The sequence below is a fragment of the Dasypus novemcinctus genome, chromosome X (assembly GCF_030445035.2).
Source record: "Dasypus novemcinctus isolate mDasNov1 chromosome X, mDasNov1.1.hap2, whole genome shotgun sequence".
In the NCBI taxonomy this organism is placed as follows: domain Eukaryota; kingdom Metazoa; phylum Chordata; class Mammalia; order Cingulata; family Dasypodidae; genus Dasypus; species Dasypus novemcinctus.
The window spans coordinates 18,492,828-18,511,540 of NC_080704.1; the positions used below are offsets into that span (position 1 = coordinate 18,492,828).

The following is an 18,713-nucleotide window of genomic DNA, read 5'->3' on the forward strand; positions in this document are numbered from 1 at the left end:
TGTGGCGCCATCCGGGAGGAGGGGAGGCCGTGGAAGCATGGCTGCCGAGAAGGGGAGACCCGAGGGCACTCTGCGCCCATGCCGAGCTCCCTTCAGGGGTGGCGGTGGGCCCGACCAGCCACCCTATTATGGGGGCAGCGGCTTGGCCTGCCGCGGCTGCTCCCCCGCCAGGCCAGCAAACCACACTTCAGCCCGAGGGGTGACCGCAGAGGGCCAATCTCTATTATTGGAAACCAAAATTCAAAGGCAATATTTTTGTATAATTACTTTGTACTTGGCTTCTTTTTTGTTGTGACACGCGTCATGTAGTCAATGAATATAATTAGCAACCCTCAGGTCCTAGCTTATTTATTTCCTGGAGAAGCTGAGGCAGAGAAACAGAGAGAATCCTAAGTACACCAGTACTTATTAGTCCCACGGCCTACTGGCCCACCTCGCGTGGCAATAATGAAGATTACAGCACTGACTTGGTAGAGCAGTCTCTCTAGAGAGAGCCCCTACTGTCTCTTCATTCTCTTCCCCTAATAAATTAATAGTAAACGGAGTTAAGACTGCTCCCCTGGGACTTAAGCCCTCCATTTGGGAGCCCCCCCCCCCCCATTTCCCAATGCATCTGAATCTTTCACTTGGTTCACTGGCAGAAATGAAATGCTCAGGATGTCTCCCGGGAGGGATTTTGTACCCCAGGGACATTTGACAATGCCTTGAGATATTCGGGGGCTGTTACAACTTGGGGAGGGGTGTAGATGGGGGAGAGTACTGCTGCCATCCAGGGGAAGAGGCCAAGGATGCGGCTAAACATCCCACAATACACAGGCAGACTCACCCAACCAGGATAGTTGTCGATGGTGCGGAGGTGGAGACCCTCTGGCACATGATGAACCCAGAGAGTTCTACCCATGAGAGGATGACTTCCTCCAAGAGTAGAGGGAGAAGAAAGTATGGGCTACTTTCTCAGCCAAATACCATTCTATTCTCATATGGGAGAGTTCGAATTGGTAGGGCCTTCTCTAAGGTATTAATGAAGCCAACATCATACAGCAACCTTGCACCATCTCTGGGCTGAGAGAAACCTTTCACCGAATCCCTCATCTGTGTATATTGTATATTAAGTGCTCAGGAAAATCAGGACGTTTCAGGACAATTTAAATTCCCACAAGAGGCAATTTGACCAAGGGTTTCCCGAGACAGTTGTGTAATAATTTCACCAAAATCTGATTATTAGAGTTGCTGAATCAACACACAGCATCAACAATTTCAGGGAAGCGGACTAGGCCCAATGGATAGGGCATCCGCGTGCCACATGGGAGGCCCAAGGTTCAAACCCCGGGCTTCCTTGACCCGTGTGGAGCTGGCCCATGCACAGTGCTTATGCGCGCAAGGAGTGCCCTGCCACGCAGGGGTGTTCCCCGCGTAGGGGAGCCGCATGGCAAGGAGTGCGCCCCGGAAGGAGAGCCGCCGAGCGTGAAAGAAATTGCAGTGTGCCCAAGAATGGCACCACGCACACACGGAGAGCTGACACAAGATGACACAATAAAAAGAAACATTCCTGGTGCAGCTCATAAGGATAGAAGCGGTCACAGAAGGACACCCACCGAATGGACACAGGGAGAAGACAACAGGTGGGGGAGGGGAGAGGCATAAATTTTTTAAAAAATCAACAATTTCAGTGGCTTCCATTCAGGAGACCATTTTCCCTCAGAAAAAAAAATAATTCCTGAGCACCTGAGAAGGAAAGAGATTCTCCTCAAGAAGAGTCAACCAATTTTAATGTTGATGTTTAACTTACAGCACAAAATATATAAAATGTTCATGATTCTATTCCAAATAATGTACCAGCAGACTTGCTGAAGTCTTTAATGAGAAGAAGTGAAATCACCTCTAGGAGATCTGAATCAATCTGGGTTCAATCAGAGCAGCAAAAATATGAGTCAGAAAGTAGAACCAGGGATTTATTATAGGAATTAGACCTTCTGAAATTGTGGGGTGGTGGAGCCATCCATGGCAGGCCGTTGTCCCTGCATCTCATGTTGAGCCTGACTGAAGTCACTGCGGACCGGCAGTGGGAAGGTGAGCTTGGCATTGATGAAAGCAAAGACACATTGACACCTGCATCTGTCTCGCTACCACCAGCCTCGGTGCTATGGGTAGCCTGCCAGAGAAACTGGTCCTCTTTGCAATGGCATTGTACACGCACTTGGCCCAGAGAACCGGAAGGAGGATACCTGGCAGGACCTGGACGAGCTGTGTGTCCAGGGGATTGTCCCATGTTGACAAGGTGAGCCAGTAGATAGGTAACAATGTACAAGGTACTCTCTACCAGAGTACAACAAGCTTCACTTCTGCCTTCCAAATCTCATGCAACTTTCTCTCAGGCCAACCCCAACCTTGAACCACAGAGGGAAGGGAATTCTGGGAAATACAGTCAAAGCCACCACAAGTATCTTGCTTTCCGAAGGAAGAGCAAATACTCATGGATAAGAATTTCCTACACTGAAATTAGTGCATGATTGTAGGAGAGGCTGGCAGCAGCTTTGGGAATGTGAATGCCAGAGCCTGGACTTCCAGCTGCCATGGGAGTCTTTCACAGGGAGCTCTGGATGTAAGACGATCTGAATCATGGGCTTCATGTTTCAGCTGGCAGCTAACTGTCATTAGAACTGGCCACACTGGGGGTTGGAAGCTAACTCCTTGGAGATTGTGACAGTTGATTCTACCTTATACATTTTAGGACTGCAAAAACTCATTGGGAAGATGAAATAAAGCTGGAATTTGGATTTGACTAACAAATCATAAGAAAGGAACATATAATAATTTCTATAGAATCTGAGAAGGCATTTGATAAAAATTCATCCTTTTGTGCTTTTAAGGGAATGATTAATAGGGAAGCAGACTTGGACTACTGGTTAGGGTATCTGCCTACCACATGGGAGGTCCGCGGTTCAAACCCCGGGCCTCCTTGACCCATGCGGAGCAGGAGCATGTGCAGTGTTGTTGAACACAAAGAGTGCCGTGCCATGGAGGGGTGTCCCCGTGTAGGGGAGCCCCACACACTATACTGTAACAACTGTACACCAATAAACTAGACAATGTAGATGAAATAGACAACTTCCTAGGAACATACAAACTACACTGACCCTAGAAGGAATAGAAGACCGCAAGAAAACAATCACTGTTGCTGCCTCCCTTCACCCCTCCTCCTTGCTTTTGTTATCTCCCTTTTCCAGCCGTTGCTATCCTTCCCGCCAGTCCCGTCCACTTAGCCAACTCATAATCTGCCCCCTTTCTTAATCACCGCCTACTTCATAGCTGCCTGCACAGTTCCGCCTATCCACTACCGCCCCGTAGTTTACCCGCCCCAATTCCTACCCCTCCCTTGACCCGACCTTATATAATCAAGTGTATTTCCGCAATAAATTAGACTAGCTCATTCTCACAGGCTGTCTCCGTGGTTTTTACCGCGCGTCCCCCACGCCTGGAGAACCTAGGCCTACGCGTTGGCCTAGGGGCTCACCGCCGAGCCGTGGAAGCCCGCCCGGTCCTCGTAGGTTGCTAACTTAGAGTAGCAGCCCACAGCAGGGGTTGCTAACTTGGAATAGCAACACTCAGCAAATCACCATAAAGAGATTCAAACAGTCATCAAAAATTCCCCAAAATGAAAAGCCCTGGACCAGATGGCTTCACAGGTGAGTGCTACCAAGCATTCAAAGACTTAATACCCATTTTACTCTAACTCTTCCAAAAAAATTGAACACGTAGGAATACTACCAAACTCACTCTATAAAGCCAACATCACCCTCATACCAAAGCCAAACAAAGGTTTTATGAAAAAAGAAAATTATGACCCATTTCCCTAAGGAAAATAGATGCAAAAATACTGAACAACTTCCTAATTGAGTCCAGCAACACATTAAAAGAATTATTATTCACCATGATAAAGTGGGTTTTATACCAGGCATGCAAGGGTGGTTCAACACAAGAAATTCACACAGTGCAAAACATCACATTGGTAAATTGAAGAATAAAAATCACATGATCATCTTCATTGATGCAGAAAAGGCATTTGACAAAATCTAGCATTCTTTCTTGATAAAAACACTCCAAAAGATAGGAATTGAGGGATGCTTTCTCAACATAATAAAGGGCATAAATGAAAAACCCACAGCTAACATTGTTCTCGATGTTGAAAGGCTGAAAGATTTACTTTTGAGATGGAGAACAAGACAAAGATGTTCGCTGTCACCACTGTTGTTCAATATTATGCTGGGGGTTCTTGCTAGAGCGGAAAAAGAAATAAAAGATTTGCAAATTAGAAAGGAAGAAGCAAAACTTTTGTTACTCACAGATGGCATGAACCTATACCTAGAAAGTACTGAAAAACTACAGCAAAGCTACTAGAGCTAATCAATAAGTTCAGGAGAGTGGCAGGATACAAGATTAATATACAAAAATCAGTGGTGTTTTTATACATGACTAATGAGCCATCTGAGGAGGAATTCAGGGGAAAAATTCCATTTACAATAGGGACTAAAAGAACCAAATATTTAGGAATAAACTTAACCAAGGACGTAAATGATCTCTATTCAGAAATTTACAATGCACTGCTAAAAGAAATCATGGAAGACATAAATAAATGGAAGAACATTCCATGTTCAAGAATTAGAAGTCTAGATATCATTAAGATGTCACTTCTACGCAAATTGATATACAGATTTAATGGTACCCTGACAAAAGTCCCACCATTTTTTAAAGAACTGGGAAACACAATTACCAAATTTATTTAGAAGGGTAAGGAGCCCCAAATAGCCAGAAACATCTTTTAAAAATGAGGAATGAAGTTGGAGGACTCTCATTTCTGGATTTTAAATCATATTACCTTGCTACAGTAGTTAAAAAGAGCATGGTACTAGCACAAAGATAGACACATAGATCAATGGAACCTAACTGATGGTTCAGAAACAGATTCTAACATCTATGGTCAAGTGATTTTTGAAAAGGCTGTCAAGAACACCAACTACGGCAGAACAGTCTATTCAACAAGTGGTACTAGGAGAACTGGAACTCCATATGGAAAAGAAAGAGGGTCCCTATCTCTTACCTTATACAAAAATTAACTCAAAATGGATCAAACACCTAAATATAAATTCCATAACCATAAAGTTCCTAGAAGAAACTATAGGGAAACTTCTTCAAGACCTGATGGTAGACAGTGGTTTCTTATACCTTATACTGAAAGCACAAGCAACCAAAGAAAAAAGGAATAAATGGGACCTTCTCAAACTTAAACTCTTTTGTGATTCAAAGGACATTATCAAGAAGGTAAAAAAGCAGCCCACTCAATGGAAGGAAATATTTGGAAACCACATATCCCATAAGTGTTTGAGTTCCATTCTATATAAAGAGGTCATACGACTCAACAATAAAAGAGAAAGCGATCCAATTAAAAAATGTGAAAGACTTATACAGACGTTTCTCCAAAGGTAAACAAATGGTGAACAAGCACAAGAAAAAATGTTCAATATCATTAGTTATTAGGGAAATGCAAATAAAACTACAATGAAATATCATCTCACACCTCATAGAATGGCCATTAAAGAACAAAAGAGGAAACAAATGCTGGAGAGGATATGGAGAAATAGGAATATTCCTTCACTGTTGGTGGGAATGTAGAATGGTGCAACCTCTGTGGAAGGCAGTTTGGTGGCTCCTCAGGAAGCTAAATATAGAACTGCCGTATGATCTGGCAATCCCTCTACTAGGAATAAATGCAGAAGAACTGAAAACAGTGTCACAAATAGACATTTGCACATCCATGTTCATAGCAGCATTATTCCCAATTACCAAAAGATGGGAATCAACACAAGTGTCTATCAGCCAATGAATGGATAAACAAAATGTGGCATATACATTGATGGAATAATATGCTGGTGTAAGAAGAAACGAAATTGGGACACATATGAAAACACGGATGAACCTTGTGAACATTATGCCATGTGAAAGAAGCCGACACAAAAGGACAAATATTGTATTGGCTCGTTGTATGTAGAATTTTTAATTAGCTTGACTTTGAAAGCGTGGAACTGGATAGAATTGATGGTAACATACGATAGTGACTATAACTAACATGACTGGCTTATAAACAAGATTGTGGCTTAAAGGGGAACCTTAGGGATGTAATGTCAATTGAAAGAAAGCTCGGGAATAATCTAGGGACTGAATAATATAGTGAGCCTGCAGGTGGATGAGGATTGCGGTTAATAGTACAAATACAAGAATATTCATGTATGAACTAGAAGAAATGTACATCACTATTACAAGGCGGTAAGTATATAGAGATGCACGGGGAAAATACAATTAATGTAACTTATGGACTGTAGTTAGTAATACTGTAATATTCTTGCATCAAGGTCAAAGAAGGTACTCTAGCAACAGTAATGGTCAATAATAGGGGCATATGGGATTTTAAAATTTATTACTAAGGAAAATGTTCAAACACTTCTGAGGTGATGACTGCACAACTCTGAAAATGAGAGCCACTGAGTGTACACTTTGGATAGATCGTACAAGTCATGGGACTATATACCAGTGAACCATGGGGTGGAAGATGAACTGTGGTTGTAGTTAACAGTACAAATATGAGAGTGTTCTGTCATGAACTATAACAAATGTACAATACTAATACATGGTGTTAATCTTAGGGGGTGTATGGAAAAATATATCCAATGTAAGCTCTGGACCACAGTTAGTGGCAATAGTCTGATGATGTGCTTTCCCAGTCTGTAACAAATGTTCCACAACCATGCAAGGTATTGGTGGAGGGCTGAGGTGTGGGGATTCTGCACATGATGCATGATTGCTTTGTAAGCTCACAACTTCTCTAATAAAAAATAGAAATAAATAAAAATAAAAATAAAAATGCCAAAGGGTATTGAAGATGATTCCAAGTATGTCGGTTAAGATTCACAGACAGAGGCTGAAATGCAGCATATATTGGATGGGCAGGGAGGTGCCTTGGTTCACTCGTCCCCAGAGACACAATTGAGTTTCAACCAGAAGCTCAGGGAACTTTTCCCATCTGGTTCTGTGTCTAAAGCAGGAGAGGAAAATCTTGGCGAAGGGCCAGGTGCAAAAAAAGAGGACCCAGGCGAGAACAGTCCATCCAGGCATGCTTCTTTAAATTCAGATTAATTGGAGGAAAAAAGTATTGGGAAGAGGTGGAACCACCCTTTTCCTGCAGCCCCGCAGGCCCCCCCAAAAGACTAAGACATGGCAATGGCTGGTTTCCTGGAGGCTGAGGCCCTGGGCAACATGAAGAGGCATTAGGAGGGAAGTAGCCACTGGACTAAGGGGGCAGGTAGGAGCTCAGTCATGGGTTTAGGTATCTGAGTGCCCTGTTACAAACTCAGACATGACCCTCTCTGAGCCCACGATTCTAGAAGATGAGATTACTTTCCTTTTATTCCAAATCTGAAGTTCACTCCCAGAGAGAGGCATGCAATGACAGGGTCGGGCTTACCTAATTTCGTGGCCTTGAAAAAGGATCATTTGAACGTCCAGTAAAACCCGTTCATTCAAGACATCATTAATTCCCAGACAAGCGTGAACATTTTGGTGTAACTCCGGATGCCAATGTTTAAGGCACATTCTATCATTTGGGCCTGCTGTGAATCCAAATCTTCTCATCACTTTGCTTCAATTGTAGCTATTGATTTGGATACTACTCGTACAACATTAAGAAATTAGAGCTAATTTTCTTTGAAAAAGCAATTGTCTCTGTAATTTAGGCTTAACTGATTCAAATATGACCTCCCTTGTCTTCAAGTCAGTAGTTTTGGGCAATGAAATTTATTGAAACAATCGTGCAGTGGGGTATAAAAATACATGGCACCAACCTCCCTATGTCATTCCGTGTGCTGTTCTAAATATTATACGCATGTTTTGTAAATTATAAATGTGCTTGTTACTAATATCTGTACATATAATATTCCAAATTGCTCTCTGTAGGGTTTGAATACTGAAGTTTAACAGCCACTACTTTCAGGGATAATCCTAAACATCAGAGAGCAGGAAAGCCCTTGAAAATTATGAATTGAAACAAGAAAACCTAGCTGAAAATTCAGGCTGTCTAGCCTGCCACTTTCCTGAAGTCTACCTTTTCTTTCTTTCCCTCTAGGAGACTCTGTGTGTGTGTGTATGTAGAAACGGCAATAGATTCTAAGGTTGAATTTCCAAAGACAGCGAGGACAGTTGGCCTATAGTTCATGAAATGTTTCATCCATTCCTACCGGGCTAATTGTCAGGGAACAAATTCTTTCTCCTTTTGTCACCAATTCCATTTATGTGAAGTTGGCGCACTCGTTGGCTTAGCCAGTGCTCAAGGTTTTGGGCATATTGAAAATATTCCACAGCAACGGTAAGGGAGTAAGAGAGAAGCCACAATCCCAAAGATGTGAAGAAAGGAGGCTGAGAGCAATGGAGTGACCCAGGCACAGTGGATGCAAACAGAGGCTGTCGAATCTCCCTGCACCCCAGGTGAGAAGAGCTAACCCCAGGGTGGGATGCAGTCAGCAAATTCCTAACACGCCAGACTGACAGCTATGGGAAGGGGCCCCCAAATGTGGGCATGAGTGCAACCACCTCCATGGTGCCATCTTGGAAGAAGGCTCTCTTCTCCGCAGATTTCTCACCACTTCCCCTGCCATGCACCCCACTCCCTCGATGTGTGGCACGTACTGACTACAGTTAAACTGTAAAGGGTCTCCAAAAGCTTCAACACTTCAAATAACTAAAAGTGAATCATTCATCACTGTGCGCGTGCTAGACCCTGTATCTCTAGTTTTCCTGAGTTAGGTGGAAAGATGGACAGACTAAAACCTACGAGTCAGACACACCCAGGCATAAAAAGCTCAATTGACTTTTAAGGTTGGTTCATTGTAAATGCTCAGAGCCGCACCCAAAGCCCAGGGGACATTTCCTATTAGAAAGCTGGGACCTGCTCTTTGGAAGCACGCTGCCTACAGTGTCAGAAAAGCAAGCTCTATTCCTGCACAGACAGTAATATAAAAAGCTTAACATTGTCTTAGAACCATTGGATTGTTGGAGTTGGAAGACACCCCAGAGGATGCCCAGACACACCCTCACATTTCACAAACGAGGAATTGAAAAGAAACTTGCATGATTTCTGTTTCCAAATGGCCATCAGCCTTTAGGAGAATGAAGATTCATTGGCATGGAGACGACACGGGGGGAGGTGAACAGAGGTTTATCAGGCCCTTCTGCTGGGGGGGCCCAATCCACACAGGCCTGTCCTGCAGCCTGCCAGGGAGAGAATTTTCCATTCATTGGGCACAATATTGGTAAACTGCGGCTTCTAATACAAAAGAGGTGGGCTAGCATTTGTCAAGAGTCTCCTATCCCTCTGCTACGAACTGCACTGTGTTCAATATTACAAAAATGAGTTTCTGATCTACCCCCCAGCCGGGTCCAAGAGATCAAGGGTTTTGCTCCAGATCACACGTGAATGTTGACTTCTCAGAGCTTTTCCCCACTGCCCCTTCCTGCCTTCCACAACAGTCCAGTGGTCCTCGGTGCTTCTCAGATGGACTGAACTAGCTCTGACTCTCCAGTGTGCTCTGGAACAGTCTATGTTGCTGTGTCCAGCCTTGGGGAATCACCGAGGACCTCGTGCTCAAAGTGTGGTCCCTGGACCAGCTGCGTTGACATCACCTGATAGCTGATTAGAAATGCACAAGTTCTGCCTCCTACGTCATCATAATCAGCACTTTAACATATCCCTCAGTGATTCTTATGCATATTAAGTTTGTGGTCACTGACCTAGGACATCGTTTGCTGTGATGAAATTCATTTTAGGGCCCTGTACCATCTCTCTGCCGTCCAGTAGCGTCTACACGTTCCCCGAGGCATTCTGGGTCGAGGGCCTTGGAATCCCTTTTATGGTGTAGCCCATGTGGTGAACACAAGCTCAGGCCACCTAGAGTGGCAAAGTCCCCTAGTGTCCCTGGACTGGCAGTACAAGATCCCATGACATTAGCCTTGCAGGACTGCTCACCCAGATCAACCCAGCGTCCTGTTCATTCTCACCATGCAATCGATGATTCTTTCTCTAAGGGTCCTGGCTTTTATCCTATGCTGCCTTGAATTATATTTTGATGTATGAATGCTGGGTTTTCCCCCAGGAAAGGGGTTGACAAACATTTTCTGTCAAAGGCCAGAAAGTAATGCCATCCAGTCTCCACCACGACTACTCAATTCTGCCCCTGCAGAATGAAAGCAACCATAGAAAATACTTGCTGAATATGGCTGTGTTCTCATAAATCTGTATTTGCAAAAACAGATGCTGGATTTCACCTGGGAGCTGTAGTTTCCTGACCCCTGCATGAGACTAATAAAGTTCTCTGGGCATGGGAACCTTTCCTGTTTTTCTCTCTCTCTTTCTTTCTGTCTCTCCCTCCCTCCTTCCTTACTTCTCTACTCCCTCCCTCCCTCCTTCCCTTCTCTTACTTATATTTTGCCTATTTCAGGGCCTGAATCAATGCGGAAAACACAAAATTCCCTTTCTGGAGCCCTAGGTTATCTGTCGCTCACAACCACGGCCTGGAGCATGGGTAGCCAAAGAAGCAGGGAATGAATTAGCCCATCAAGTCTGCCTTTTAAGCACCTATGAATATTTACCTGTATACCACTTCCAATAGAACTGTCAAGCGACCTCCATTTGTGACGCACAGAGTCACCCATCAACACTGATATGCATTCCCACGCCAGGACTAATTTTCCCAGTTGTGCCTCGATATCCTTCTCCCTGGCTGCGGGCTGGTGAGCGGCTTGAGAAGGGTAATACGGTGCGAGCATTTGCATCAAGGCCGGTGTCTATGGGAGGTAGCTGTCCAATGTACGAGCTCCGACTGTGGGAAAGTATGCTGATGAGCAGCACCCAGTAGTGGTGACATAATTCACCATCATTAAAAAATTACCCCACACTAGACAAGAGAAAAAGGCCCCCGGAACCCATGCATTCGAATTAGCAAGTAAACTGAGGAAAGCCATGTAAAGACCAAAAGGGGAGCATTTCACGATAAGCCCCAAAGATTGCTTATTTAGAACCAAACTCTACCCCCAACATTCCACTCCTCCCAGGCCGAGGCAGACTTGTGCCTCTTAACTCACTCTTCTCCCCACGACCCCATAAGGAATCTCTGGCATCCGCAGCCAGAGCAATCAAGGAGTTGTATGCATAAGGAAAAGGAAGCTACTACTTGGTGACAATATGATCCTCTACCTTACACAGTGTCACGCAACCGCCAAGGGCCCGGGGCTCACAAACCTGCCTGGCTCCGCCCCTTCCCTGTAGAAAGTTAATCTCTTAGAAGCCAACTTGTAGTAGAACCTAAGTCTGGCTGGTGAGGAGTGAGGAGGGAGGCAGTGATGGGCGACTCTCCCCACTAGCCCCCCACCCCACCCCGCTCCTGTCCTGGCCCATCTCACAGCAGTCCTGGGACATAACCTGTCATCTGCACCCTGGGCAGGAGGGAGAGTGGTCAAGAGTCGGGAGCCATGGGGCCTTTCCCAGGAAGCTTTGCATCAAAGAGACGGGAGCAGGGCCCCCCAAGTGTGGAAGCAACAGCTTTACATAAACTACGCCACCAGTTCAGATCCCTTTAATAAAGTCTTTATTTCAAAGAGAGAGAGAGGAGCGTAGATGAGGACCCCAGGCAGGAGGAGTGGGGAGACTTACCCCCCAAAGGAAAGGGAAGCTCTCAGGCCTGGAGAGCCCGAGACAGGGCTGTCAGGGGAGCACCGCCCCCCCTGCCTTAGGGGTCACGGGAACGGGCACGTCGGGGTCTAAGGTCTACCTCTTCTGTCTTGAGTCTTTGTCCCTATCCTTCCCCTGGACGGTCTCTACAGGAAGGGGGGATCTTAGTCTCGTGGAAACGGCCCCAGTTCTGTGTGTTGGGGGGGGGAGACCGAGGACCGAAAGGACCTGCAGATGAGACCCCTGAGCGCTAACGAGGGAGCCCGTCCACAAGAGGGCGCTGTGCAAAACCCCGTCCCCGCTGTCAGCCCTGGGAGGACCCGAACCCCCTAAGCCGGATGTGGCCCCCCTGCTTCCGCTTGGGAGGGTCCAGAAAGTGGGGCGTCTGACTGCGGCCTCACGTCAGCGGAGGGTGGCGGTTCACGACGCATCAGGTGCCAAGGTGAGGACCCTGAAAGTGGGAAGGGATCACCCCAGCCACAACAAAGGGGCCCACAAAGCCCTGCCTCTTTGGTGGACCCCGGGGGACCCCAGCAGCGCTCGCCGGGGGGCGACTCCTGTCTGGAGGCCGCAGGGAAGGGTGGGCCTTGGAAGAGTCGCCCGAGTCTGCAGAGGGAGGGGGCGTCGACCCTAACTGGGGCCCTGGCGAGGGTCGTGAGTGCTAAGGAGGCGACTTCCCAGAACCCGGCCCCTACTGCTCGGCTTGGCAGGCCCCAGACAATGGCGGTGCAACATGGCGTGCAGCATGGCGTCCCGCCTTCCCCCGCTCGGGGCTCGAGGAGGCAGGCCTTCCTCTGAGGCCTTCAGTAGTGAGGAATTCCATGCCCTACGCGGGGCCAAGATCAGAACCTTGAGTGACGGCTGAGGGGAGCACCTGCTGGGGAACTGTGGGTGCCCCGAGCCTCACCCCTGCTGTCGGGCCTCGTGGGCCCCAAACAGCCCTGGCAAGAAGTGTGGCTTTTCCCGACTTCCGGCTCTAAGGCCCCGGATGTGAGACGCTTGGTGCGAGGAGCATGGCCTCGTCAGCCAAGGATGGAGCCCTAGAACCGATGAGGTGTCAGGGTGGGACACTGAGTGAGGAAATGGGAGCCACTCGCCCACCCCACAGTGGAGAGGGCGGCTCTGAGCCCCTCTTCTGCTTTAGTCCTGGGAGACCCGGCGAGAAGTGGAAGGGCTCCCCTGACCCTGACTTCAGCCCGGACGGTCTCACGGAGATCAAGGCCGCGTTTAAGGGCTGGACGCCCAGTTGAGCAGAGTGGGGAGCCCCAGGCCCTGGCTGGATGAAGGGGGAAATGCTATATGAGGAATGAGGGATCCCCCAGCCCAGCACAGAGGACGAGGTACCAAGCTCTGCCTCTGCTCCTGGCCCTGGGAGCCAAGGCCGTCAGGCTGAGGTGCCGCTCATTCGCGGGGGCAGAGGCGTCCCAGAGATGAGAAGCGCCAGGCCTAGAGAGAGAGTTCCCGGTGAGCAGAGGGAGGGGCCTAGTCCATACCAGGCCCGCGGGAGAGGGCAGCGTGGCCATGCAGGCTGTGCGGAGCCCGCCCCTGCCGTCGGCCGGGCAGACCCGGGCGTGTGGACAGGATGAGTCTCGCGCACGTCTCCGCGGCCATCTCAGGGAGGTGGGGAGCCTGGTGGAAGGGGGCAGCCTCAGGTCAGCAGAAGGGGGGCTTTCAGAGCTTGCTGGAGGCCAGGTGAGGACGCTGACGACTGAGGAGACCACCGAGCCCGTAACAGTGGGAGCCACAGATCCCTCCCTCTCCTGTCAGCCTTGGGAGGCCAGGAGCAGATGTGGCCAGATGAGGCAACTTAGGGCTTCTGAGTAGAATGAGCAGAGCCCCCTGGCCTCCCTCCAGCATAGACGGCCCCACAAAGTGCTGCCCCCTCGCAGCCCTGGGAAGCCCAGCTGGGACAGCCAGTGGGGTTTACTTCTAACTTCCAGGCCTGGCCACTCAGGGAGGTGAGGGTCATGGTCCCAGGCTGGAAGCCTCAGGTGGGCTGCTGGAGGAGTCCCAGATCGTCCCCGAGGGCAGGACTAAAGGAGCCCCAATCCCAGGACAGTGGGTGCCTGGGGAGTCCAACCCCTGCTCCCAGTCCAGGGAGTCCAGGAACAGGGGTGGCCGGGCGCAGCTGGCGCTTCCTTCCTCCTCTGAGGTCTCAGGGAGGTGAGGACCTGTTTGGGATGGGAGGGCCCCAGACCAGGAGCTGAGGATTCCCAGCATGTGCCGGGAGTCAGGGCAATGACCCTGAAGGGTGGGGGACCGCCCTCCCCAGGGCAGCAGGCACCCACCGCACCCCTCCCTGTGGCCCGCATCGGAGGCCCCGCAGAGGCCTCGGGCTGCCCCGCCCTTCCCTTCTTCCTCAGGGGGTCTAAGAAGTGAGGCACTAAGGGGAGGCCCTGAGTGACTACCGAGGAACCCAAGAGCCCAGGGCAGAAGGGGTCCCACGGAGCTTCAGCCCTGGGCAGCGCGGCCCGCGTGGGGCCTGGGGCATCCCTTCCCTTCTCTCTGGCGGGTCCCAAGCTGAGAGGTGTCAGCTTGAGAGCAGCAGGGTGGGCAGGGCCCAGCTGCCCACAGTCCATCTGCTGGGGCTGGATGGGAAGGCAGGGGCCCTCCCCCACCCTAAAACAAGGGTCCCCGTTGCCAGCCCCGTGGTCACCCCCGTAAGTCCCCAACAGGGCAGACAGGCCGAGCCTCAGGCACACTCGAGCTTCCTCTGCAGGGTCCCGCCGGCGCATTCCCTCCAGACTTCAAGCCCTGCGGGTCTGTCCCTGCCGGAGGGGCTCTCACCCTCTCGTCCTCCCTCCTCCAGGGCCAGCCTCATCTTCCTTCTTCCTTCCCTCCTGCTGCTGTCCCTGACCAGGCCCATCATGCCTCGCAGTCAGAAGAGTAAGCTCCGCTACCGGGAGAAATGCCGCCAGGCCCGAGAGGAGACCCAGGGTCCCCACGGGGCTCAGGCCTCTGTGGAGGTGAAAGAGGAGGCTCCATCCTCCCCCTCTGCCGTTTCTGGGGGGTCCCCGCAGAGCTCCCCTGCTGCTGGCCATCCCGAGGAGCCTCCGAGGTCCCTGTCGCCCCTCAACCTGGCTGCGGCGGTCTCTGGTCCTAGAGCTGAGGCAGAGGCTGAGAGGCCCAGCTCCCCCGAGGCCCCAGGCTCCCCTCAGTCCCCGGGGTCCCCCGAGGCCCCGGGCTCTCCTCAGTCCCCGGGCTCTCCTCAGTCCCCGGGCTCCCCTGAGGCCCTGGGCTCCCCTGAGGCCCCGGGGTCCCCTGAGGCCCCGGGCTCCCCCGAGGCCACGGGCTCCCCTGAAGCCCCAGGCTCCCCTGAGGGCCTGAGCTCCCCTGAGGCCCTGGGCTCCCCCGAGGCCACGGGCTCCTTCCAGATGTTCAGCTCCCCCCAGATGTGGGGCTCCCTCCAGACGTGGAGCTCTCCCCAGACGTGCAGCCCCCTCCAGACGTGGGGCGCTACCCGCCACTCTCGCCGAGACCCGCTCTCCAGGAAGGCCGCCTTGGTGCTGCAGTTCCTGCTGAACAAGTACAAGCTGAAGCAGCCCATCCTGAAGGCCGACATGCTGAAGCTCATCCGCAGGAAGTACAAGGAGCAGTTTCCGGAGATCCTCAGGATGTGCTCTGAGCGCCTGGAGCTGGTGTTTGGCCTCGACCTGAAGGAGCACGACGCCAGCGCGCAGTCCTACCTCCTGGTCAGCAAGCTGGATCCCAGCGAAACCAATCTGAGCGGCGGCTGGGGCTTGCCGAGGAACGGCCTCCTGCTGCCGCTCCTGGGGGTGATCTTCTTGAACGGCAACTGCGCCCCCGAGGAGGAGATCTGGCAGTTCCTGAGTTTGCTGGGCGTCTACAAGGGGAGGAGGCACTTCATCTTCGGGGATCCCTGGAAGCTCATCACCCGAGATTTGGTGCGGGCAAAGTACGTGGAGTACCGGCAGGTGGCTCAGAGCAGCCCTCCACGCTATGAGTTCCTGTGGGGCCCCAGGGCCCACGCTGTGACCAGCAAGATGAAAGTGCTAGAGTTTTTGGCCAAGGTCAACGATACCGTGCCCAGTGCCTTCCACTCCCATTACGAAGAGGCTCTGAAGGACGAGGAAGAGAGGGCCCAAGCCCGCGCTGCGGCCAGGGCTGGTGCTACCGCCAAGGCCATGGCCCAGGCCCAGCCCAGCCAGGCCGCCAGCAGCTCCTGCCACCCTCAGGTCTGAGGCAGGTTTTCACTCAGGTTGACTGGGGCTGCCAGCCTGCGAAGCTGCAAGCAGTGCCCTGGCTGGAACAGGCCCCGCGCCTAGCTTCCTTGTGTTGCGGGTATACATAAGTAGCATAGAGATTTGTTCATTTAGATTCGCAGTTGAAGTTGATGCATGAAATGACTCACACATTTATTGCCCTTTGTCAGCTTTTTGCATACTAGTTTGAGGTTTTGAAAAACAAATGAGAAATCCTTGAATCTTTCTTAGCGAGCCAAACCAAGATGGCACGGTGCTGTTGTGGTTGTGCTTGGAAACGTACAAGGCCCCCATTGGACAATTGTGAGGATCACGGGATAGAGCAACCTTGGCTTCCTTGATTCCTGTTAGTCTTTTGGTTTGCTCTTGGATTTCCTTATTCCTTTCAGTCTTTCATTTGTAACATTAAAAGATACACGCCTGGATTGGCTGAGCTTATTCACGAATGGGCAAGAGATTAAACCCTGTTGAATTTGACCTCTTGTCAGCTGGCTCTTTTGTTCCTCGGACGTCCATTGAGCATGTGCCCTTTGGAGGCTTCGTGCCAGGACTGGACATGTTGAGACAAAGAAGACGCACGCCTGCTCCTAGCATTCCAGAGCCTAAGAGCAGCTATCATGAAAGGAAGATGGGAGATCGGCTCCGAGGCCTAGAGAACACTAAGGGGTGGGGTGGGCAGTGCCCTCCCACGGGGCAGTCTGGGCCTTTGGGAGGCAGTTAGTGGTTAGGTGCTGTGGTGAGCTAGATGAGGCCACCGGGCTGCTGAGGCTCCGTGTTCCCGGGCTAAGCCTGGGGTGGAAACTGCTCTTAAGGGCTACTGAGGGATGGTGGGTCAACCCGAGAAGCCCCCCTGTGGCAGCTTGGGAGGGGTCCTGGTTCCTGTCCCCTATGCTGGTGAACACAGTGAGCACAGCGGGCGTGTATGCACATCGTGAGCAGAGAGTTCCAGGGACGCAAGGGGGACGCTTCCCGGAGGTGGGGTGCACAGCAGCCACTGGGAGGGCTCCCTTCCTTGGTCTGGGCAGCGGGGGCCCACTCCATTAAAAGGGGCTGCAGATTCGCCTGTCTTGTGTGTCCTTTGGCAACATCTGAGCAAGGGTTAGATTTTTAGTGGTGGTTAAATGAATGAAAATGGGCGGTTTAGAGGAAGAGCAGACGGGAGGGAGGGACGCTATTGGTCATTGTTTTCATTTGCTAAAGGCTACCAAGGCAGTACACCAGAAATAGTTGGTTTTTACAGTGGGGATTTATTAACTTAAAAACTTCCAGTTTGGGAGTGGAGTCGGCTCAAGCCGTTGAGTGCCCGCCTCCCACACGGGAGGTCCTGGCTATGGTTCCCAGTGCCTCCTGAAAAACTAAAAACAAACAACAAGCACAACAAATGATCAGTCCAACTCAGGGGAGCTGATGTGGCTGAGTGATTGAGTGCCTGCTTCCTGCGTATGAGGTTTCAAGTTCTATCCCAGGCCCCTGGTGCCTAAAGAACAAAACAAAAAACTTACAGTTCTGAGCCCATGAAAATGTCCAAATGAGGGCATCATCAGAAAACTGTCCGCCAGAGTCTCCGGTCACTTGGCTAAACACACGGAGGCACCTGCTGGGGCTCCCCTCCTTCTCCAGGTCTCATTGCTTTGAGCTTCTGGCTTCCTCTCTCCTGGGTTCTGTTGATTTCAGCTTCTTGCTGTGCTGGCATTCTCTGTGGTCCTGTGGCTTTCTCTCTCTTTCTCTGCAGCTTTTTTCTATATTCATCCTGTTTGTAAAGGACTCCGTGGGGTAAGAGGATTAAGAAACACCGTAGGGGCAGTGGATTTGGCCCAATGGATAGAGCGTCCACCTACTACAGGTGATGTCCAGAATATAAGCGGACACAGAAGAACACACAGCAAATGGACACAGAGAGCAGGCAACTGGGGGGGGGGGGTGGTTGGGGCGGGAAGTGGGAGAGAAGTAAAAAGTAAATAAAAAAAAAAAAGACCCAGCTTCGGCCATGCCCTATGGAAGTGATTTAATCACATGGCCCTTAAGTGAATTGACACAAAAGGTCCCACCTCCAGTAGGTTCACAGCCACAGGAATGGATTAATTTGAGAACATCATTTTCTGGGGACTACAAAAGCCTCAAAGTGCCACAGCCATTGACACACACTGTAGCAGATTTACATTGTCTCTAGCTCGGGAAGTCTACCTCGTATTGTCAGGAAATGACTTCATCTCCTAGGAAAACGTTAGTTGGACTTGCTAAGCAGAGTTTGGGCTGATTCCGTTCTCTATGTTCTAGAATGCTGCACATTCTCTGACTTCTCCTGGATTAAAAACAAAATTTTTTTTTCGAGTCTGGTGTGTAGCATCCTCTGGGGTCACATGAATGATAGAAATAGCAGCCATTCTTTAAATCTCAATGCAGTGCAGCCCCTGGGCCTAGTGTGCTACACTACATGCACTCCAACAGTCCCATAAGACCAGCTCGTCAAACCCACTTCACAGATGCAGAAACTGAGCCTCACAAAGTTTGGTAAGCGTCTTGAGTCACATGGCTGCTAAGTGACAGGCCTGGGACTAACCTAATCTGCATCCGCTAGAGCCCTCACTTTTCTGCCCCTCCCAGCCGTAGGCAGACTTGTGTCTCTTAATTCACTTTTCTTCCCATTACTCCTAAATGTATCCCAGGCAATAAAAGGGAATCTGTGCCCAAACTACTGGTTTGGACTATAGGGCCAGAAC

General features: G+C 50.2%; 1 protein-coding gene across 1 annotated transcript; it reads left to right on the plus strand.

Annotated features, from left to right (window-relative positions):
• Positions 1–13,291: 13,291 nt before the first annotated feature.
• On the plus strand, positions 13,292–15,984 carry LOC131277259 (melanoma-associated antigen B4-like). The gene is made up of 2 exons (XM_058291970.1): positions 13,292–13,422; positions 14,580–15,984. The coding sequence occupies exons 1-2, from the start codon at positions 13,292–13,294 to the stop codon at positions 15,970–15,972; spliced, it is 1,524 nt and encodes a 507-aa protein (XP_058147953.1). The 3' UTR covers positions 15,973–15,984.
• The last annotated feature ends 2,729 nt before the right edge of the window (positions 15,985–18,713 follow it).

What these genes read in the sequence shown, in the direction of transcription:
- LOC131277259 (XM_058291970.1), top strand. Translation starts at nt 13,292, where the DNA reads ATGCAGGCTGTGCGGAGCCCGCCCCTGCCGTCGGCCGGGCAGACCCGG. An exon ending in GTGGAAGGGGGCAGCCTCAG is followed by an intron (nt 13,423 to 14,579) that starts GTCAGCAGAAGG and finishes TCCCTCCTCCAG; the next exon opens with GGCCAGCCTCATCTTCCTTC.